General features: G+C 43.6%; 1 protein-coding gene across 15 annotated transcripts in view; it reads right to left on the reverse strand.

The window, feature by feature from the left end:
* The window catches only part of LTBP1 (latent transforming growth factor beta binding protein 1), a 445,461-nt gene that overhangs the window by 179,045 nt on the left and 242,338 nt on the right, over positions 1 to 24,078 (reverse strand). For all 15 annotated transcript variants that reach the window (XM_008254559.4, XM_070069261.1, XM_070069260.1 and 12 more), the window contains one exon: positions 5,018 to 5,120. In XM_008254559.4, the coding sequence (XP_008252781.3) occupies positions 5,018 to 5,120 (103 nt within the window). The remainder of the gene's footprint in view (positions 1 to 5,017; positions 5,121 to 24,078) is intronic.

Below are 24,078 nucleotides of genomic sequence, written 5' to 3' on the forward strand. Positions count from 1 at the left end.
CTCCAGACAACGAAGATACTGTGGAGCAAGTTGCTTGCAGAGATTGTGGAATCTGTGAATTCTTCAAAGACGAGAGATAATAACGTGTTTTAGAAGTTTCAACAGTTGTCTGCCTCCAGGGAGAGAGCCGGCCAGAACTCATAGAATTCTCTTCAGCTTAGGATTCCGTGTCAATTTTCTTTGAAAAATGTTTAAAGGCCAAGTGACTTGCTCATTCTAAGCACATTTCTAATAGATCACACACTACTCATGGAAGTCATTTGTGGATTTAAAAGTAAGTTTTCACAGCAAAAATGATCAACAATGAAAGGTCTTTCTGTTTGTGGCTAAATAGAACTTCAAGCATTAAATAAAAGCCAATTGAAAACTGGAGTTTGAACTACTTTGAGTGAGGAGGGAAAAAAAAAAAGGGCATGGAACACAAAACCATACCATCTAAAGCCAAGGCAAGTCTGCTCTCTTCCAAGATGAATATGATTTAGAGAGGAGTACCAACCAAGGAAAGGAAAGTTTTTTTTTTTTTTAAATGACACAGGAAGAATGTGACCCTGAGTGTGTTTCTTAAGAGTGAGTCACTAAGAAGGCACAAACAGCATAAATGTCAAGATGTTAATCGTTTACTTCATCCATAATCCACATCGCCCCTCCTGAAGTTAAATCGGTTCCTCCGATTTTAGACATTACAGGAGCTACCATATGAATTATTTTCATCAGTGTTTAGTTCAAAGTAACAGCTACTCTGTAGTTTCACATTCAACATAAACCATTATCAAGACAATGGAACGTCTATCACTCTCTCTGTTACTTTGGGATTTAGAAAAGAGAGGAAAGCAGAGCAGCCAAAGACAAGACACACAGAGAAGGAGTGTCAATGAAAGAGAAATAAGGAAGATGACGGAGGCATGAGAGATCGTCAACAGAGCAAAGTTTTAAGAACCTAACTTGTCTCATTCTCAGTCCCTCGACCTAACAGCAGCAAAAAGATCTCCCTCTGCAACAGCCCTCCCACTACACACACAGCAAGGGGACACACTTCAAAGAAAGGAGGGCGAGGCTTTCTCAACATTTAAAATCTAGATTCTTGCCTAACGAGTCCTAAGATTCAACAGCAAACACCAAGAGCTGGGAGTCAAGCTTGGGTCTATCTAACTTCAAGCACCCTGCTCTTGAAATCCTAACACAGGCATCCTAGATGACCCTTTGGCAGGTTGCCTACGTAAGTGGAGGCAAGTGGATCATCTCGTAAGGAGACCATCACTCACGCTGCAAATGATTAGCAAATCAGCTTAAAGAATCTACTTGGAACATTCTCTCAGGACCAAATGTCCTTAATATGGGAATATTTTCCTCAACAAAGAACTTAGTAATAATCAGAAACTTCAGTGGGCATTTCCACAAATGAGTCCTGCAAAGATCAGAGCAGCATTAACAAGGGCTTGGGGCGTTGACAAAACTTTTTAAGTTTGAGAGAAAACAATTACAAACAAAAATAGAAGAACAAATATTATTGTTCATGAGAAAAACTGTGAATATCCATGTAACCAGAAAATGTAACAAGCCCCCTTTTCAAGCCAAAGGCATCACATTAGGAGGGTGGGCTAAATAACCTGTGCTATGGCTAACAATGGCTTTATTTTCATATTAGGTCATCATCAATAAGAATTAAAAGAACCTTTCCTTTGTACTGTGTGATAACTTTCATGTCTGTACCCACTGAAGGAAGTACATTCTCGTAAGTTGCAGACATGTAGAGTATAAAGCTCCAATTATTTCACCAAAATTTAAAAATATATAATTTAATATGTACTCATAATATTTAAATCTATGATCTACCTGTCTATCTTCAATCACATGAGGCAAATGAAGATGACTGAGAAAAATATCACCTTTTCACTTGGCAAAAATATAATGATTACATGTAAAACAAAACAAAAAACTCCAAACACTTTCTAGGAGTATTTCATTTTTTCCTCCCATTGTTTTTTTCCAAAGGCAGAAAGAGGTTCCATTTGATGGTTCATTCTCCCAATGGCCACAGCAGCCACGGTTGGGCCTGGCTAATGGTAAGAGTCCAGAACTCCATCTACATCTCCAATGTAGGTGGCAGGGAGCCAACTCCTTGAGCCTTAATCTGCTGCTTCGTTGGCAGGAAGCTGACTGGAAAGTGGAGGAGCCCAGACATGAACCCGGGCATTTGTATATGGCATGTGGGCATCCCAAGTGGTGACTCAATGGCTGTGCCAAATGCCAACCACTAGGAAATACTTGTTAGAGATCAGTTATCTAGGGGCCAGCGCTGTGGCACAGCAGGTTAAGTTGCTGCCTACAGCACCAGCATCTCATATAGGCACCGACTTGAGTCCCGGCTGCTCTGCTCTGATCCAGCTCCCTGCTAATGCACCTGGGAAAGCAGAGGAAGATGACCCATGTGCTTGGGCCCCGTACCTATTTAGGAGACCTGGAAGAAGCTCCTGGCTCCTGGCTTCAGCCTGCCTCAGCCCGAGACCATTTGGCGAGAGAACCTGCAGATGGAAGATCTCCCTCGCTGTGTCCCTGTCTGTCTCTCCCTCTCTCTGTGTAATTCTGACTTATAAATAAATGAACAGGGGCTGGTGCTGTGGAGCCCGGCTACTCCACTTCCGATCTAGCTCTCTGTTAACGGCCTGGGATAGCAGTGCAAGATGGCCCAACTGTTGGGCCGGCGCCGCGGCTCACTAGGCTAATCCTCCGCCTTGCAGCACTGGCACACCGGGTTCTAGTCCTGGTCAGGGCGCCAGATTCTGTCCCAGTTGCCCCTCTTCCAGGCCAGCTCTCTGCTGTGGCCAGGGAGTGCAGTGGAGGATGGCCCAAGTACTTGGGCCCTGCACCCCATGGGAGACCAGGACAACTACCTGGCTCCAGCCATTGGATCAGCGCGGTGCGCTGGCCGCAGCGCGCCAGCCGTGGCGGCCATTGGAGGGTGAACCAATGGCAAAGGAAGACCTTTCTCTCTGTCTCTCTCTCTCTCTCTCTCTCTCTCACTGTCCACTCTGCCTGTTTAAAAAAAAAAAAAAAAAGATGGCCCAACTGCTTGAGCCCCTGTACCCACAGGAAGGACCTGGAAAGAGCTCCTGGCTCCTGGTTTCTGGTTTCAGATAGGCACAGCTCCAACCACTGTGGTCATTAGGGGAGTCAATCAGCAGAGGGAAAACCTCTCTGTCTCTCCCTCTCTGTCTGTAACTCTGCCTCTCAAATAAATAAATCTTAATTAAATAAACACATCTTAAAAAGAAAAAAGAAATAAGCTACCCAGAGTTAATACTGTGGTCAAAAACTATTATTGGGGGCTGGTGCCGTGGCGCAGTAGGTTAATCCTCCACCTGCGGTGCCAGCATCCCATATGGGTGTCAGTTCTAGTCCCGGCTGCTCCTCTTCCAATCCAGTTCTCTGCTATGGCCTGGGAAGCAGGAGAAGATGGCCCAAGTCTTTGGGCCCCTGCACCTGTGTGGGAGACCTGGAAGAAGCTCCTGGCTCCTGGCTCCTGGCTCCTGGCTTCGGATAGGCACAGCTCCAGCCGTTGCAGCCATTTGAGGAGTGAACCAACAGAGAGAAGATCTTTTTCTCTGTCTCTCCCTCTCACAGTCTGTAACTCTCTCTCTCTCTCAAAATAAATAAATAAATAAATAAATAAAATCTTAAGGAAAAAAAAAACTATTATTGGGGGCCAGAGCTGTGGCATGGTAGGCTAAATCTCTGCCTATGGCATCAGCATCTCATGTGGGCACTGGTTCTAGTCCCAGCTGTTCCTCTTCTGATCCATCTCTCTGCTATGGCCTGGGAAAGCAGTAGAGAATGGCCCAAGTGCTTGGGCTCCTGCACCCGCGTGGGAGACCTAGAAGTTCTTGGTTCCTGGCTTCGGATTGGCACAGTTGCAGCCATTGCAGCCATTTGGGGAGCGAACCAGTGTATCGAAGACCTCTGTCTTTCCCTCTAACTCTGACTCTCAAGTAAATAAAACCTAAAACAAAACAATACTATTATTGGGAAGAGAGTAACAGAAAGAGATGAGCCTAGATAAATTCAAATCAACAGATTCTGAAAAATGTATTAAAGACAAATGCAAGCAAATAGGTATTAACATAGATTGAAGTCAAAGAGGATTATAATTGTGTAAAAGTGGTGCTAATGGGCCAGGCGTTTGGTGCGGTAGGCAAGGCCCTGCTTTGGGTACCCACATCCCATACCAGAGTTCCTGCTCCTGATTCCAGCTTCCTGCTCATGGACACCCTGCAAGGCCCTAGGCAATTGCTCAAGTAGTTTTGTCCTTGCATCTATGTGGGAGACCTGTCTTGAATTTCCAGCCTCTGCTTCAGCCTGGTCCAAACCCAGCTGTTGCAGCATTTGAAGGAATTAACCAGTGAGTAGGAGAGCTCTGTCCACCCATCCCTCCCTCTTTCTTTCTGCCTTTCAAATTAAATAAATAAAATTTAAAGATAGTGCTAAGAAAAACAGGGGAAAAATGTGCTCCAGTGGTTACAAATTTCTTTTATATAGCAGCAACCAATCATTTCTTCATTTTAATCTTTTTTTTGGGGGGGGGGGACGAAGTCCTATAGTATAATATAAGAGAAACTACAGGATAGTAATGAAAACTTCATTTAAATACTTTAGCCATATAAATAACAGCACTAACTTTTTATGGGCTCAAAACATTGATTTAGCATTTTATCTTTCCCTGAGACAAAAACAATTTTTTGGTTTATTATCTCTTAAAACACATTTTTTTCCTTCCATAAATAATCCAATTGAGAAAGGCAGTTGATAACTGAACTAATTAAAAAAAATCAATGAACATTTGCCTGGAGTTGGAAGATTTCCAGAAAGACAATATACATTTGACATGGCTTTAATACGTTCTAGAATTCAGCATGAGGCTTCTTTGAAACTCTAATGGTGCCGTTATTAAAGTAGTAATCAAAAAAAAAAACAACCAGACACGCTACATTAACCTGCAAAAGAATGATGAAACATCACTTACATGGTTTCTTGGGGCATTTCTGGCATTTGTGAAAGCCCCAGGAGGTACCCACAGTTCCACAGCAGTCCTCTTGCTTCGAAAGGCCAGGGAGAGCTTTGCCGCACTGCAAGGAGGAGGTGTGACATGGGGGTTAATTGAGGGCAGGGTGCTCCGCTCCAGAGCACTGTTGTGCTTCACAGTCACGTTATAAAACAGCTCCCTTGTTAGCGACACAATTAGAGACGGGGGAAAAAGCCATAAACCCGGCAGCAAAATACCAGGGCAGAATAAATGCAACACTGAAGTGAACATGAACATTTCCAAAGAAGAACCCTTCGTGTTTTTAGGTTTATGAAAACCTGCCGTGCTGCTCAGAGCACTTTATAAAACCCCAGTTTCCATTGTCTTTTTCATCCCCAGTAAGAACTTCATAATTTAAATGATGAATTTAAACGTTTCAAATTTCGGTTGTAGCTGTTTAAATCTTTCATGTGGATCTGGGCTATCCGGGTGGGGGATGTGTGTAAAACTTGCCAGTGTGCCACAGATCTGGTCTTCCTATAACCCTCAAGGCCTGAGGAGGGACAGTACAGGAGAGGACAGGGCAAGAAATGGTGATGGGCTGAGCCAGACTGGTTCTGGCAAGACACAGGCTCCAGGCAGCCAAGCGGCCTGACTCAGAGAGGTCAGTCAAGCTAGGACCGTGCTGGCGGGTTGACATCCGACCAGCCTGAGCAGGCAGCAAAGTGAGGCTTAGAAACTACCAGAACTGCACTGCTGTCAACAGTAAAGACCAGGTCAGACTCCTGATCAAACACGTGAGGTCAGAAGAAACTGAGGGAAGCAACTGCAAGTTCCTGGGGTAGGAAAGACCTAGAGAAACAGCTATTTCTCTGTCCAATTCAAAGGCCATTGTGTAGGGAGGACCACGTGAATCTCAATCCCTTCCCTGCAGGCTTTGTCTAAACCCCACTTCTTTGTCTTGTGCACAAATACAGAATACCTACGGGTTCACTCTGCCCGCCTCTGGCTTGCCCTCTACAATCTCCCCCAGATGATTTCCCCCCATCTTTTCAAAGACAAATGTGATAGATCATATCAAGCCATTGATTCAATATTTGGTGGCTGTCCATTGCCTAAAAACAGAACTTCCCATAGCAGGACACACAGGTCCATTCTAGTCCCACTGAGGGCAACCTCTTCTCTCCCTCTCTACAGGTATTCTTAGGCTCATCACAGGATTCTTCACTTTCTGAACCAACAACATATTTACAAAAGGCACTGTCTCTCCCTAGAAGGCCCCTTTCTCTCTTCCTTCCCCAAACTTCATGCATCCCACAAAACCCAGCTTGCAGAGCGGTCACTGTGAAGCCCCCTCTGTCTCATCAGTTGCAGAGGGTTCCTCCCTCCTCTCTACCCACCCCCAAGCACTTTCTACACAGCTCTTTTGCCTCTGCTACGCATTTTAATTGAATGCATATGTATCGTATTTATCTTTATATCCCAGGACACAGTACACATTCCAAATGCTCCAATAAACACTGAAGGAATGAACCAAGGAAGGAACAAATTACCTAAAGAACCAAGGACCCAACCAGTTGCAGTCCACTGAGGCCAGCAGTGGCTTTGGGAAAACCAAGACTAGCACACAAAGCCAGGCCAGTAAACAGAGCCTGTGGACTCCAAGTCCAAGCAGGCAGTGACTCTCGGAAGAGGAGGGGGCAATGGTCACAAGTCACCCTCCAGATCTCCCCAAGCACACAGAATTCTCATCAAGGCTCTAGGTGACAACATACTTGAATTGCAAAGCAAGAACAAACTGCAGAAGGCCCACATCAGTTAATGAAGTTGTAATTGCAACACAGCTTTGAAGCCCTTAGGTATTTAATGATGTCAACACATTGCTGTGTGCTCTCCAAATGCAGTATATGATTGAGGTTTAAAATGTGACTTGAGTTAGAGCAGCGTGGGTCTCAATTCCAACTCTAGGACTTCTTACATGCATTATCTTAGGCTAATTTTCTTATCTATAACACGGGGTACAACTTATAGGATCTTTTTCATAAGGTCATGAGAAGCAAAAGGGGAAATAAATGTACAACACGGGGCATTATTTCCAACATGTGTAAGCGCATGGCTACCAGCACCGTGACAGCAGTTACCAGATAAGAGCTCCCTGTCCCAGATGTCCCATGTAAGATCCCTTCGGTTTATCACACTCCCTCGGACAGTAAAAGGCATATGAGTAGAGCAGACTGTGGGTGCTCCATCAATCAGATTATTTAGATTGGCCACTGGAGAGAGTATCTGGCTCCAAAGGAAATGGCTCTCTAAGACAACGTTAATAGCCCTGAAACTGAAGTTGGCTTGAAGACATTTTGAATTAGGTAGAAGTAGACATAGAAAAAAAAAATCATGGAGGTTTGTTGTTGTTGTTGTTCCTTAAACTTGCAATGCCATATCCTTCTGGAAGAGGAACTGAGAAAAGCCTTAGTGTATGTTCACATAGGCCCAAGGACCTCCACGTTCCATGAAGCCTGGGCTGTAAGGTATTTTATGCTGGATTCAGGTCGTTCCCAAAGCCTTATGCTTAACCACAAGAAGACTTAAACTTGAACTACGAAGGACAGGAGAAAGAAGCGAGAACAATGATCCAGACATCAGACTGGTAACAAGACAATTAGGTTAAAAACACAATGGTCTCCATTGCTGCGGTCTGCCTGCCAAAGTGTGCTTAATGTTTATTTCCACTTTTATAAATCCATCAGATTTATGTAAGACACCAGTCCGCGTCGTACGCACATCATTCTTGTACTGGACGCCCTAGGCTCTTCTGTTAATCAAGCAAAACACTCAACACTCGCTGATTTTATACGCTCAAAGTGTTAGTAGCAGTTAAAATCCAATTTTCACCTTGGATTCCTAGAATGTTTTATTTGGTAGGGCAAAAATAAATCATTTCTTTCTACTGGGCCTCCAAAAAGGTACATGGTTTTCATTTCATGATTCAGGCCGCTTTATCCCACAGCTCTGCTTTCGCAGGTCCACAGCCAAGAGCAGCACAAGCCATCCAAATCAATGAAATAAACAGTGGCGTAGGTGGCACCACGACGCCGTGTTCATCTCCAAACTGGGTCTGCACGGCACAAGAACAAGCTGGAGAGATGAAGTCAGGGCTACAGCAAGGCACAAGGTTTCACACGTGCCCCTTCCAGTATTTAACCACAAAGAGGCTTCCCTGTGCAGCCCGAAACACCAACGGAGGGCTCTCCCCCAGGGCCACTGAACACACTGGCCTCCCCTGGATGCAGGAAGTAGCTAGGGGAAAGGAAAGCAGAGGAAAGATCACCTCTGTCTCACACCAAAAGGCCACACAGGCAAGAGGCTGACATGAGCATTCAGAACGTCCTTCTCCAAGACTGCTTCTCGGTGACACATAACCATGTGGCTATAGACTCACTCTAAGTCCACTTTTATGTGCAGACTGAGGTGATGTTGCAAGTCCAAAACACAGACGGCATTTCTCCAATGTGAGTTGTTCACCACATCTGCAGGGAAGGCCTGTCATTTCAGGATGACTCTTGCATATGAGCAATCCTAGAGAAATGTGCTAACTTCACAACCTGCTACTTAGCCGTGTCAAGTCACAAACAAAAATCTAGCTTTGCAAATGACAACGTGCTCTAGCTCCTCAAGAAAGCTCACACAACTCTGGGCTGCAGATTAAGGAGCACCACAAGCCCACATACCCATGCTGGGATTCAGCAAATGCGTGACCCAGCTCAAAAAGGCCAAGCAGAACAGTGTAGGTTCTGGCAACCAGGTCACGTGAGGATCCATTGAAGAGGGATAGTAAGACTACATGTAGACACGATAGCTTTGTTCAGATACAGTAAGCAAGACAGCACTTGGTGCTGGATCTTAACACGATGAAAGGCTACGAATCACAGGAAGACACAACTCAATTTACTAAGTGACTCTTCTACCACTCAATGTCCCTCAACCATGGCAGATGCTGACATCGCCACTAGGAGCGGAACCCAGCAGCCCATCTCTCAGATATGTCCAGAATACGAGGCAGACGGCCACAGGGGTTTCTGCCAGGCCTAAGAGTCTGTGGTCAATATGTATGGATAGCTGGCACCGTGGCTCACTAGGATAATCCTCCACCTGCAGCGCCGGCACCCCAGGTTCTAGTCCCGGTTGGGGCGCTGGATTCTGCCCCAGTTGCTCCTCTTCCATTCCAGCTCTCTGCTGTGGCCTGGGAGTGCAGTGGAGGATGGCCCAACTTCTTGGGTCCCTGCACCTGCATGGGAGACCAGGAGGAAGCTCCTGGCTCCTGGCTTCTGATCGGCACAGTGTGCCAGCCGTAGTGGCCACTTGTGGGGTGAACCAACAGAAAAAGGAAGACCTTTCTCTCTGTCTCTCTCTCTCTAACTCTGCCTGTCAAAAAAAAAAAAAATATGTACAGATAGGTTACATTACTCAATTTAACAAAATACCAGGGCCAAACTCAAGTCGGTTTCACGTCTACAACCGCGTCAGGAAAGATGCACTCCTAACCACTTCTTTTTGTCTTTGTCTCCTCCTCCCTCACCTCCACATCTCCAGAGATTCTCATCACTTATCTGAGTTCCTGCCTACTGGACCTGCGCAAGCAAGACAGAAGAGAGACAGAAACAAACAGCTACTCCCAGGCCCAATTCCCCAGTACACTGACCTTGTTTCACAGAAAACTGGGTGCATGAGAACAACCCCCTGATCCTTCCTGCCCTCCTGAGATAGTGCCATGTTGCAGACTAGTCATTACTGTTACTACGAGTTACCACACGGCATCGTCACAAACAATGGTGTAAAAGCCTTTAGCTTTAAAGCTAGTTGTTAAAAATTAATAGATTACAAGTTAATGTATTTTTCTAAATCTTTTTCCAAAATCTGGGCCTGATTGAGAATACAGAGCTTCAGATTTTAACTTCAGTTTTGAGGTAATACCACATCATTTACCTGATAGTTCAAAGTTAAGCTCTAATTACACTTGCTGTTAGATTTTCCTATAAATGTATAAGGGGAATGATAGCCCAAAATTTACCCTTTGGCAACCAAAGCTTATGATTTCTGTCAATTAAAAACTCACCACTGAAGTTGCTTCAGAGATCAGTGTTAATTTGAAGAGTTTGTGACAGATACTGGAGTGTGGTTTCTAAGATTTCATTTTCATACCTTAAAATTGCTGGTACTTACAACATCCTCATTCCAGGAATATTTGCTGCACGGTGTAGACTCCTCAGGAAAGAGGATCCAGTAGTGCAGGGAAGGAGTATTAACATGGAATCCTTAGACCTGGATCAAAGTTCCAGCTCTTACCAGCAATGAAATGGTCAATACATCATCTGGCCTCTGTGGGCCAGTAATGAGACCATAGGACAATAATCCTGGTCTCAAAGGGATATGAGATTAGATGACACACACATAAGCAGGGCTGCCTGGACTCCCTCTGTCTATATGGGGATGGGAGAAAGGTAACCCTTCAGCTCATGTCCTGCAACTGGACACAGAGTTTGGTGAGCGGAGCACAAACTGGATTCCCATCCATCATCCTCACTTGGTGTCCTGTGTGTGCAAAACCTACAATCAGTGCTAAAATGCTGGCCATTTGATAGGTTCTCTGGATCCATTTATTCAAAGCATGCAGATCTTGGGGTGGGCTTTGTGGCACAGTGGGTTAAGCTGCCATTGAAGATGCCCATGTCCCACATCAGAATGCCTGGGACTAAGTCCCACAGCCAATACAGTTTTCTGCTAATGTGCTTGTCATGCTTAAGTTCTTGGGTTCCTGTCACTGTTGGAGACCAGGATGGAGTTCTTGACTCCTGGCTTTGGCCTGGCCCAGCCATGGCTGGTGCAGGCATTTGGGGAGCAAACCAGCAGATGGAAGATATCTCTGTCACTCTGCCTTTCAAATAAATAAACAAACTGTTAAAAATGTATTCAGATCTTTAATTATTCAAAATACCCTTCCATGAAGACAGCCACAACATCAAGGACCTACTACTTAGCCTCTATTTAAGATACTTAAAAAATGCTAGTATTAAAATTTTTATCACGTGTATATTATTCATTTTATTTTGTTATCAGGAACTATTTTATAATGAAGTATGAAATACTTTAAGCTTGAAGAAAGAACATTTTCTCAAAAGAGAGGAAGGCACTGAGCCAAAGAAGCAAATAAACCAAACTTAAAGCAATACAGCTTTCACAAAATAGTCCTTGAGATTGCACTGAGGGAAAAGACCAAACAAAATACGCGTCTGATTCATTCGAGCTCTTGCAAGAGTAAGCAGGACTGTGTTTAGGCAAGAGCAGAGACAAAGAAATGACTCAATGGCTCTAGTGGGGACAGAGTCCAGAGAGGAGGACAACAGCTCAAGCGAAACACAAGAGCAGCCACCAGCTGGGAGACGGGAGGGTGGGTAAGGCCAAGGGGCCAGGCCGAATATGAAAAGGAACAAAGAGTGGGTGTGGAAAGTCATGAGGTGGAGCTAAGCCATGGAGAGTTTTCAAATTTGGGATTAGATTTATAGTGCGATAAAAAACCAGGACACAAGGAAAAGGAAGCGTCACAGTTCCTTTTCCCAAAGCTAAAAGGTTTTGGATTGCTTCTGATTAATTAACTGGAATCCTTTAAACAATGGTAAATGGAGGGAAATTGATGGAAAGCAAAAGATTAAGTGTTAGGTACAGTTAACTATATTAAGGTATAGTTTTCCATACCGGGTACTTCCCCTCAAATATCAAAAAGATAGATCAAGATAAAGTATATCATTCACAGTGGGAAAAGGAAGAAATCATATTTAAGATATAATCAGGAATAAGAAGACAAAAATGAAATTGGGCAATTATTAAAGCTCATTAGTCACACTTCTCAAATAGCAGAGGGGGTTTTTAAGTTCAGCACAAATGATCTCTTGCCCCAGCGAATGCTGTGCACGCAGTCAAGAGGCAGCCTAACCACAGCAACCCCCCAGCCATCCACGTGTCTGGCAGCACCAGCACATCCTGACAGGCAAACTAATCTTTCTGCACGTGGGTCCAGGAACAGTGATGTAAGGACCATTGCTAGCACTGCGGGCTGGCAAGATACAGCTTTGAAAGACGGACAAAATGATTCAACTCTTTTCTCTACCCATTACCATCAACATGACCATGGGCAAAACCCACCTCCTCTCTCTGACTATTTCCTGCTCTATACCATGGAACTAAATATTCATTTTCTCTGAGCTCTTGAGAGGAATGAGGCAACACACGCGAGCCAGACTCTACCTGTGACAGACACACGCCCGCACCCAGTCAGCTCCCTATCAGCAAGAGACCCTTGCCCTATGCCCCTCTGTTAAATAAGCTGGTTTTATTTAACAAAAGAATGAGTCATCTAATAATGATTAAATAGACAATAGCCTAGACTCAATACATAGAGAAAAAAGGTATAAAGAAAAAGAAAATATTCTTAAGGTTTCTCTAAAAATAATTCAGATTTTCGCAAAAGCACTATAGATGGTAAAGAAACACTGAACAGCTGCTGTCGAGGCTCTGTGATTATATGGCTTTTATTTTCATTCCACTCAAGCAGCACAACATGAGATCACTGAATTAGCATTCCTCGTCCCATTAAGAACCATGATATCAATGCTCAAGCAGCAGACAATTTCACTTTGGGGATATCAAGATCCTTCTTGTCACAGTGAAAAGGGTGGAGCCCACTGTGCGTCCCGCAACACAAGTATCCATGGCGCAATACCACAATAACATAGAACACGGGACCCCTTAACTGAGACAGGGCCCAGAGAATGTAGCTGTCCCTTCAGGTTTACATAGTAATGGGTTCTTGAGAATCCTCCACCTCCAGAAGAGATGGCCTGGGAGCCAGCTTGCACTGGCAGAAAGAACACCGAACTAGGAACCAGGGAGCTCAGCTTTAGTTCCCACCTGCTATGAACTCAGTAGCCAAGTAATATACCTCTCGGGAAGTTTTCTTATCAACAAAACTGTGAGGGCAGACTAATGGCTAATACTTCTTTATGCATCCAAATTCTATGATTTTCTGAAGGCTTCAGTATATTACTGATGGCAGCCAGGGAGCGGTGGTAGAAATGTCTCCCATGTCAGGACAATCCCATGGCAATCCCTGGCCCACAGATGTTCACTGCCTGCCAGGCTGCTACAGTAAGTTCCCTGACACCCATCTTAGCTCATCTTGCTCTCCTACTCTGCCCTGGACCAGTTTGATCAGTGATAATCATACTGGGCCTCCTTTGCTGGCCCCAGCTCACAACAGCCCTTTTCTGCTAACCCACACATACCCCAAAGCACGTTTACCTCCCTGAAAATAGTTATGACCCTTACATGGCTCCTTTCCATGTTATATTACATTATTATATTACATTACATTATTGTAATGTATGAAGCGTGGTCCATCAGTAGGCAAAGTCTTAGAAATTGTCCAATATGGTCACGGAGATGCAGATTTCACACATGTGGCGCTGTCACGATGACACAGTCACACTGCAGTCCATCACCCCACACTGCCCAGGAATGTGTCCCAAGTCATTCTGCCTAGGCAAGTACCATCCTTATGTCCACACTCAATCAGAAGCAGGCTTCCCCAACTCCGACAGTCTGACCCAGATCCCTGAGGCATTCAGGCAAGAATATGCTTTCCCTCAGCACTCTGAATCTAGCTGAGGAATGCCAATCCCGGTTCTGGAAATCTTAGGCCTCTCTGCAGAAGAACCAGAATGAGGGCCCTTATGGGGAAAGCTCTGCCTCTCTGGAACAGACTGCATGAATCCAGGTTTCTGTCTCAGCCTTCTTTGCTGCTATTACCAGCCTTTTCACTACAATACAAACATACCTGCACTCTGGCAAATCAGCCACTTTCTACTTTCTGAACAAAATGACATTCTTTTAACCTCTGCATCTACCATGGCTCCAAATCAAACTAGAGAACTCACGAATGATCTCTCCAAAGTTCTGTACTGGAACATTAAATATGTTTATTTCTCTGCACCAGTAAGGAAAAAAAAAGTGCTAAATCTCCTAACCCTACTGCTAATCCAACACGAAGCACGTACTGGACCAACTCGCTCTACAGACCTACTGTTGTAACAAAGAGTCCTGCACCATGGAGCACTGGCAGAGTCACAGGTATTGTCTCATAAGAAAAGGAAAAGGCTTAAATACTTCCAGATTTTCTAAAAGAACTAGTAAAAAATTTGCTTTGGCTTGAGCAGAACATTCTTTATAGGCAAGGTTTCCTTCTTTCTTTTTTTTAAGTCCGCCCAGCTTTCTTTTATTAGAGTAATTAAAACAATGTTAGGCATTTGGGGTATCTGATACAGCCATAATCCTCTGATATTTCAGGCTATTGATTTTACAAAGTATCTACTGTGACTAGGGCATTAACTGCTACAAATGTATAACATCGATTTCTGATCGTATATTTGTTTAAAGCCTACTGAAGCCAAACCATTGGGCTTCAAGGAATTCCAGACAACTCCTTTAGTTTATAAAATGGTTTTAAAAGTCACAAGAAGGCAAAAATGGTTTTTAAAGTAACATACAAAGGAAGAAAAATTCGTAAGTGTAAATCTCATGCTTTTCCTTGATATCTTTTCTAGAGAAACAATCAGATTCGGGCTACTTTCTCCATCTCTGTAACGATTTGAGCATTCCAGCAGTCAAGTCTTCCAGGTTGTGATCTGTGTAACTTGCTCTTCTTAAATTACAAGAAAAATTAGGATTGTCATGATTATATTCTGACATCCTAATTCCCTTTAGCCCAATATTAGAAATGATATCAGAAAACCTAGTACTGGATGGGGAGTAGGTCAAAGTGATTTTTAAGTTCTATTTCCAGGGATTTATCTAAAAAGAATCATTTTAAGGCAGAAGATAAAAATGGGCACAAAGGCACAGTCATTACTTTGATGGCAGCCCCATCACCACCAGAAGGATGAACATAAAAGGCGGATTTCCCCCAATGCTTCTTCTGCAAGTGTTTGGAGAAAAGTCTTCTATACGAAAGACCACTATTTGCCATTTTCCTTTTGTACTATGCAGAGATAATGAAAGGAACAAAAAATAATTCACTCTGTGACACGGTAACATATGTCTCATTTGGTAAAGCTTTCAGTTTTTCTGTCTCAAGTACACAGAACTGAAAACTGTGGTTTGGTTGCAAGTCATGTAGAAAAAGTGAAAGCCACAAATAAAATAATAATAGCGGTAAAAGTAACAGCTTCATTGAGATCTGTTTAGAGAGAGCAGGGGACCATGTCTGTCTTGCTCACTGCCCCATCACCTGTGATAACAACATTGATTGCTCACCAAAGAGCCACTTGTTGTCCCCCATTTCTCAGATCCCGTCTCAGTGTGGGTTTCCATGACAAAATAGACGGTGGCTTAGATGGTATTTATCCGCTCACAGTTCCGGAAGTTGGAAGCCAAAGACTGAGCTGCCAGCACGTCTGATTCTGCTGAGGCACCGCTTCCTGGCTTGTAGGCAGCCAGTGCTCACGTGACCCGCTCTCAGTGTGCATGTGAGAGGAGACAGACAGTATGTTCCTTCTTGGATGCTAATCCTACCACACTGGGGCTCCAGGTTTACAACATTATTTAACCTTAATTACTCCCTTGTATGTTCTATCTCCAAATACAGCTACCTTGGGAGTTAGGTCTGCAATATATGGATTTGGGGGAGGGCACCATTCAGCCCACAGCACAGCAGACAGGACCACGTGACTTGTAAACAATGGGTGTGGGGAAAGTAATGTGCACCCCGCACAGATGTTGCGAACAGCACAGCAGTACCGTGCCGTAACACCATCAGCCCAGGCCCTACGAAACGGGTTTGCAGAGCCCCCTGCTCCGCTGTCAGATGCCTACTGCATATTGAGTTGTCACTGAAGCACGACCCAGCCTAGCACAAATACAAATATGTTTACAGACAACTCTTCCATCCCCAGCATTGAGCTCAACTCCTAAGCATCCCTGCCCTCAGGAAAAGCACAAGTTTGTAGGGAAGGACCAAGGAGACACCAAAGGAACAATTTTAAGATAAGTTCAAAAGAGTCTGATTAGATTCTGAATGCAGCAGGAATTCAAGGAAGAGGTTGAAAAAGTACTCAAAAGCTTTTGAAGGAACGGATACTGCAAAGGAATCTCAAAGTGAGGTCAGAGAGATCAGCATAGATATTCACTGCATCTGACATTTGTAGTGATGGCTCTGTCCAGACGTCTTGCTGTAGGTTAGCGTCAATGGTCTCCAGGAATGAGCACAGAAGAAAGAAGTCAAAACTGTCACAGGGCCAGCGAGGCTGTGCAGTAGGTTAGGCCATGGCCTGCAACATGGGTCCCGTATCAGAGCACTGGTTCCTGCCCCAGTTGCTGCAGTTTTTGATCCAGATCCTGCTAATGCACCTGGGAAAAGCAGTGGAATATGGCCCACTGGGGCCCTACGCCCATGTGGGAGACCCAGATGGAGTTCTTGGCTCCTGGCTTCGGCCTGGCCCAGCCCTGACTGTCACGGCCATTTAGGGAGTGAACCAGCAGTTGGAAGACCTCTCTCTCTGTCTCTACCTCTCTTTCAAGTAACTCTTTCAAGTAAATAAAAATAAATCTTTAAAAAAAAGTGCTCTGAAAAAAGACTTGTACTGAAGTCACAGAATGCCATATGCTTAGCGAAATAAGTCAGACCCCAAAAGGGACAGTACCACACGTTTTCTCTGATTTGTGGTAGGTAATATACAGAGTACCAAAAAAATGCAATGGATTTCAGAGAAACGGACATCTTGGGATTTTATTATTGTTTATAACCCTTGTCTATACTCCTGCAGAACAGTTTACATTCTACTTGTTGAACTCTTTATTTAATAAAGGATTTAGCCTGTGATTATAAAGGAAATTAAAATTATTACTGCAAAAATTTAGAACAAAAACAGAAAGGAGGAAGGGAGGGAAGTAACATTATACTCTTAGGATTCTATATGTGAATTACAGAAAACCTGTTCTCTATATTAATAAAAAAAAGACTACATTCTTTTTAAGGGCTATTATTTATTTGAAAGGCAGAGTGACAGAGAGAAAGAGAGAGAGAGAGATCAATCTTCCATCCACTGGTTCACTCCCCAAATGTCCACAACCACCAGGGCTGGTCCAGCCCAAAGGCAGGAACCTGGAACTCCACGTGGGTGTCCTATTGGTGTCTTGAGCCCAAGCATTTGGGCCATCATGCACTACTTTCCCAGGAGCATTAGCAGGGAGATGGATTGGAAGCACAGCAGTTGAAACTCAGGCCAGCACTCTGATACAAGATGATGGCATTGTAGGCAGTAGTTCAACTCGCTGAACCACAACGCCAGCCCCATTATTTTCTTTTTTAAATTTTTTTTAATTTATTTTATTTGAAAGCCAGAGAGAAAGGAACAAAGACCTTCCATCTTCTGATTCCCTCCCCAAATGCCTCCAACAGCCATGGCTGGGTCAGGCCAAAAACTGGGAATTCAACCCAGGTTTCCCATGTAGGTGACAGGGATAGCATTCCTTGAGCCATCACCTGTTGCCTCCCAGGGTACATGTTGGCAGGAAGCCAGCAGACTATATTCTGAACAACCTCACTAGAGCTTGCACATTCTGAACCAGTCTCCTCTACAAAATGTTCACCTTAGAGGCATCACTGTTTTTGTTCAAAATATTTAGCATTCCTTTGTTCAAATTTTAGAATTCTTCCTCAGAGCTGAAGACGTATCAATGGTAACAAACCTCTGTTCACTGGAGTTGACCTGACCACAGAGAACGTTCAGATTCTTTAAGAACACAGTGAATCAGTGACGGGAAGATCTCCTTGCGAAGTAAGACTGGCTTGCTAACACAGCTCATCAGCGCTAAGACAATTCCTTCAAAGCAGACATGTTGAAACCGGGGAAGCAGGGAGGGGACACATCTGTCATCTCTCCACATAGGTCAATGCTGCTTCTCTCGCTACCACGTTAAGGGTCAGATTACACAGGAAACCAGGCGATTCCATTTTGTTTTTGCAAATCTCAATTCCAAGGGATTGCACAGAACCAATAAATGGTACCAAATCCTAGAAATATCTGCTATGAATCTTCAAACATTTCCTGTCATGTGCAGAGCCTAAATCAACCATCAATTTAACCCATGTTTTTTTAACAACTACTTCTTTTTTTTTCTTTTTTTTGACAAGCAGAATGGACAGTGAGAGAGAGACAGAGAGAAAGGTCTTCCTTTTTCCATTGGTTCACCCCCCCCCCCCAGTGGCCGCTGTGGCCGGCGCGCTGTGGCTGGCGGAACGCACTGATCCGAAGCCAGGAGCCAGGTGCTTCTCCTGGTCTCCCATGTGGGTGCAGGACCCAAGGACTTGGGCCATCCTCCACTGCACTCCTGGGCCACAGCAGAGAGCTGGACTGGAAGAGGAGCAACCAGGACAAAATCCAGCGCCCCGACCGGGACTAGAACCCGGGGTGCCGGCACCACAGGTAGAGGATTAGCCTATTGAGCCACAGTGCCGGCCTACAACTACTTCTGACCTGTTCAGAACTGTGGTCTTCAGAGACAATAACAGCAGAAGCTTGGAAGGGGCTCACCATCCTTCCACCCCGAGCTGCTCCATAATCACTCTAAATGCCTATTCCCAGGTAAAAACGAGAGTCTAATTATTAATCGGCACATAATTTTAGTGAACCCTAGAGGTATAAACTATGAAAACTTGATACTCCAAGTCATGATAAAGGCATTTTCATTGCCAATAAAATGAGAAAAACAGCCGAGAGGTGAGGCTCAGGGAGAACCCACGAAGCGGCACAGACTCGTCCCTCTATTCTGCAGGTCAGGGCAAGTGCACACTTGGAGCTGACAGATGTCGGTTTCCAGAAGGCTCCTGCCTGGGTAAAGACTGGATATGACGCAGTAGGAAGGTTAACGTCTGGGTCACAACCCATTCTCTGAACTCCGCTACTCTAGTTCTAAGAATCTCTATTTTCATGATCCTAATGTCTCAGCCCCACATTCTCAATCCAAGTAAAACGGGCAGTGCTCCTCTCCACTGGCAGCAGCCCAGTGGCACGCAGACATGCTCTCTTTCACACACGGTGCTTCTTCCCCTTGGATCTCACCCCTGTCCGAACTGGTCTTTCTTGACTCCAGGCAAGAGGGCTCCTGCACCAAGTCAGTCTGGCAAAGGCTGCTGGCACCCGATCAGTAAACCCATAAGGGAGCCAGCACCTATCACCGGAGGCCTATGACACCTTAGGGGATACCTTCTGCTGTTGACACAGGTAAGGCTTGGCAAGGATGGCTACAAAAAGCAGCCACTTCAGAGCCACTGGAAACAGCTAGACTCACTAACACTCAATTAAGTAGTTCTTCGATTATGCCAAAGGAGTTCTTGAGTGGGACACTGAAGAAAAACCCAGATGGCCTAGGAAGTGCCTGGTGTTAATGACTTATTCCACCTGAAGGAGGCCAAACTTCAGCAAATGCAATCAGCACGCCCTAACAGAGCTCTTTGCTCACGGAGAAGGCAGACATCGATGGTGCCAGCCCTGCATTCCCCAATCAGCCCAGGAACACCTACAAAAGTAGATCAAGGCCACGGCCCTGGTCCGAGCTCACCTGGGCGGGGCCCCTCCCCTAATGGCAACAGGGACAGAAAGAGGATGACTTATAAGGGCGCTTTTCAAGGAGTCCATAGAAACATGGAATTAAAAGATAAAAACTTTCCCCACCAAAATAAGCTTAAGTCCACGTACTGTGGGAATCTTCAAAAAGTTCAGAGAAAATATGTATGACTGTGATTATGTGTGATTATTAAATATTAATTATTATGTGTGATTCCATTTTTCCACAAATTTCTTGAAGGACCCTCATACCTCTACCCTATGCCAACCCAGCTTGGCTGACTCAGTTCTCTTTTCCACATAAGGGATATTGCACCCATGACAGAGCAAAAATTCTTAGCACAATGTCTTTTATAAGGATTTTTTCTTTAGACTTCTAATCCATATATGTACTTTATGGGCTCAGTTTAGAGCAATTACCAGGTGAAAAGTGTTCCATTGATTCTGACACAATTTCTGTGAGGATAAAACTAGTTTGTCATAGCTTCAGGCCCTACCCAGTAATACCCTCATTGGCAGGAGAGAAGAGATTTTGTAGAAATTAAAGGGCAAGATTTCTAAGCAGAACTTAATGTCCCAGGCTCCCTTAGTCTAGCACTAAACTCATTTCCTATCACTGAGAAAAGATTGTGGAACTTTGCAGCCCATCTAATCTACAGTTCCATCCATCCACTGTCCATCTGTCCACCCACCCATCCGTCCTCGTGCTGTCGTGTGGAATTAGCAGGCATCACATTCATTCCTCAAGTTTGTCATCGGCTTCTGTACAGTGGAAACCAGGAAATGCTTTTCTTCAAAGTCTTGTGAGACAAGTACTGAGATGTTTTTAAAAAGTACTTTTCAGCCACGTAGTTAGGATGCTTTCCACTACAATGAGCTCACAATTTCCTGCTAATTTCTCAATGATGCTTATTTTTTTAAGCAAAAGCTAAGTGCATGTCTTTGGCCCTCCGGAGGGATGTGTGTGTGTGTGTGTGTGTGTGTGTGTGTTCCAGTGTTAAGTTTTAGAGCTTAAGGATGTTATTGAATCTATCTGCCAAAAGAGACCTATCTCCAATTAAACAATCTTTTTCTCCAATGGTCCATTCTGTTTCCATTTTTCCTGCCCAAAAAGAACCACTCAATCAACTTTTGGCGCCTCTAGGAGAATCCCAAATAGTTCCGTCATTTTAACTTAATTTTACCCTTGTCTAAGTTATTTATATGATGAATAATTAGTAGGAAAAAAAAAACCCTTTCCAGTAATTTCGGGATTTCACATCAAGTGCTGGTCCTTTCTTTCCTTCTTCCACATAAAACTTATTTTCTTCTGGAAAAGATATATTAGAGAACCTAATTACTCTTTGTTTATTTATGGCCTTTTTTTTTAAAACCTTTATGGAGATTTTATAAACTATGAAAGTGGGTTCATTTTTTTTAAGACTTATCTATTTTTGAAAAAGTTACAGCTAGAGAGGGGGGACAGGGAGAACGGAGGGAGAGGAGAGAGATCTTCCATCTGCTGGTTCAGTCCCCAAATGGCTGCAACTACCAGGGGTGACCAGGGCTGGGCCAGGCTGAAGCCAAGAGCCACAGGTTTCATCCGGGCCTCCCACATGGGTGCAGGGGCTCAAGCATTTGGGCCATCCTCTGCTGTTTTCTCAGGCACATAGCAGGGAGCTGGACTTGAACTGGTGCCCCTGTGGGATGCCAGCGCTGCAGATGGTTTCATAACCCATTATGCCACAGCACCACTCATGTGTCATTTTATCAGCCTTATCTGTGCTGGAGCACCATAGAGAACATAAGAGCGTTCTCTCCCTCTGTTGACATTTACTTCAGGTTCACCACTGTTTCTGTGCTTCTTAATGAACTCAGGTGTCTATACATGAGAAATTTTCAGCATCTGCAAAAGGAAAGTCATGAGGTATTTGAACTGTTTTTCTTCTTGCAATGATTGTGTCTAAATAAGGGACATGTTCCTGTGCTCACCAACGAGCACAGGGCTGCACAACCAGGCAATGACAGACCCAGTATAGAAGCTGGACCTTGAACTCTGAGTTATGACTCTGAACTCTTCACTTTCAAGGCCTTTTCATAGTCCCTAGCATCACCGGGTCACTTAAATGGTTGTTTCCAGCAAGTGGGCAATAAGTAGGACTTGCTGGAAACAACCAGAATTCAGATGTCACGTGGGTTGGAATTAAAGGTCGCTGCTAAGAGAGCCAGTTTCAAACAAAGGCCACCCACATATAATAAGAGAAGGGGCATAGATGGGATGTCCCTTTGATGAAAAAAAAATTTAAGGGGTATTTTCTGAAACCTGGCTTCTCCACAGAGATAAAAAGAGAATGGATTCAGGACAAAATAGATGACTCAGACCATTTATTGCTTAAAAATAGCTTACACCATGCTATGCTATAAGCAGCTTTTATGCACATTGACAAATGAAGAGTAAGCTTCGGCTTGCTAAGGGAAACTATGGAAACTCATAATTTTTGATGGAAAGGGAAATTATGCACAACCATCAAAGAATACAGGAAGTTGCTGTCTGCGGTAGCGCTGGCATGGATAGTGCCCATGTTCTTGTTTTAGGTATTCCTCTAAATGTGACTTGGGTTGTTTGAAAGAAGATCTTAAGATCTGAAGTTTCAAAGGTTTTTTTTGTTTTGTTTTGTTTTATTGTTTTACGTTTGAAGACAGCATTTAAATAGGATTTGCTGTTGCATTCGGTTTAAAAAAAAAAAAAAAACCAAGTCCATGGTGGTGCCATATTCAAGCAGGAACATGGATTTTGTTCAATAACTGACTGCTTTTAAAGAGTCCACTGCAAAATGTTAAAGGAACAAACCTTACAAACGATGATTTAAGGTATCCCTGGTGCCTATTCTCCAACACTTAACACCACTCGCAGCTCCAAACTGCAGATCCCTGGGGAGGAAGCTTACTTGGCCAAACTGGTACTGTTCACTATTCCTCCAAAAACCATTTTCTAATCTCAAGATAGGTAAGAAACCCGAGATTTCTGACTACTCTATATCCACATCACACAACAACGGGTCCTTTATGTGCTAAGAAATATGCCTTAAAAATCAGGACTTTCTTCCCCCATATGCTCATGCAACCATTTGCAGCACTTTGAACAAAAACATATTTTGAAATAGTCGGTGAAAATTTTTTTGGAAAGAAAATTGAAATGTATGAATGAGATATTTGGTGAAATTGAAGGGGAAAGTTTGAGTCTTTAAAATATGTTCTAAATGGAAATCGTTTTGTGGATTTTTTTCTCTTGTGCTTTCTTTTCCCTCTTTTGAATATTCTAACTCTAATCCCTGAGAAAGAATTGGGCTGTGAATTATCTTAAGGTATCAAAGGAAGAAATGGTAATAATTATATAATATTTAAGGACAGACTGTGTATTTTGCTGTTTATTGTAGTGATTCACTGAGCTCAGTAAGTATACGGCCAAAATTAAATAGATATCCAATACAGAAGGTTTCAAATACTGCATTATAGTCTCTTGGAAAAATGCATCTAAAGGGTTTTTGGTTTGTTTAAGTTATGTTTTTATCCTATTGTTTGTTTGTTTGGCTGTGTTTTTATGTTTTTATTTTCAGGTAGAATAATAAATCTGGCAGCTAAAAAAAAAGAGAGAGAGAGAATGGAAATGTTCAAGCACATGAAAACAGGAGATTACCCTGAAAGGAGCTGGGGACTGTAACCCCAGGAGTCGTAATTCTAACTTGATTGTCCAGTGAGCAAACGCACAAAAGTTTTCACATACATACTGAATACAATTTACTCCAAGTGGCAAGAAACCTAATGTTGCCAAAATTACGGCTTGCCTATTACTTCAACCTTGACTTTCATTCAAAAAACCTATTCCTCTTAGTCACCCTCTGTGTTGTGTTAGAATCACATCTATTCTTCAAAGTGAATACAATGTTGCCTACACTCAGCCTGATTTCCAAAAAAATCAATGCTTTATATGATCTTAAAACAAGAAAAAAAACAAGGACTCTGCAAGATTAAACATCACTTTCTGCAATAGTAAAACACCCTACGGAAAATTTCCCCCTACATCTTGGCACTCTTTGTCAAGGTGAAAAACATTCCAGAAATTTCCAGTCCTGTTGGATTAGATAGGATTTCTCCCTCTTCAAAGTATGACGGGTCTTCACAAAAGGCATATTTTACCAAAAAATCAGGCATAGATTTCCAAAATGTTTGTAACAAAAATACTCTATTTTCCATGGAGTTTAAATATCCTCATATACTCTAAAGAAATTGTTGTCAAGAATTTCACTACCACCTGTAGGGTGGATTCACTGCCCAGGGATTTTCTCCATCAGCCCTCTATCTTTTTACCTCTACAATGGCACTGGACTCCCTGCTGATATGCAAGAACAC

Source organism: Oryctolagus cuniculus, chromosome 2 (genome assembly GCF_964237555.1).
Source record: "Oryctolagus cuniculus chromosome 2, mOryCun1.1, whole genome shotgun sequence".
NCBI classification, from domain to species: domain Eukaryota; kingdom Metazoa; phylum Chordata; class Mammalia; order Lagomorpha; family Leporidae; genus Oryctolagus; species Oryctolagus cuniculus.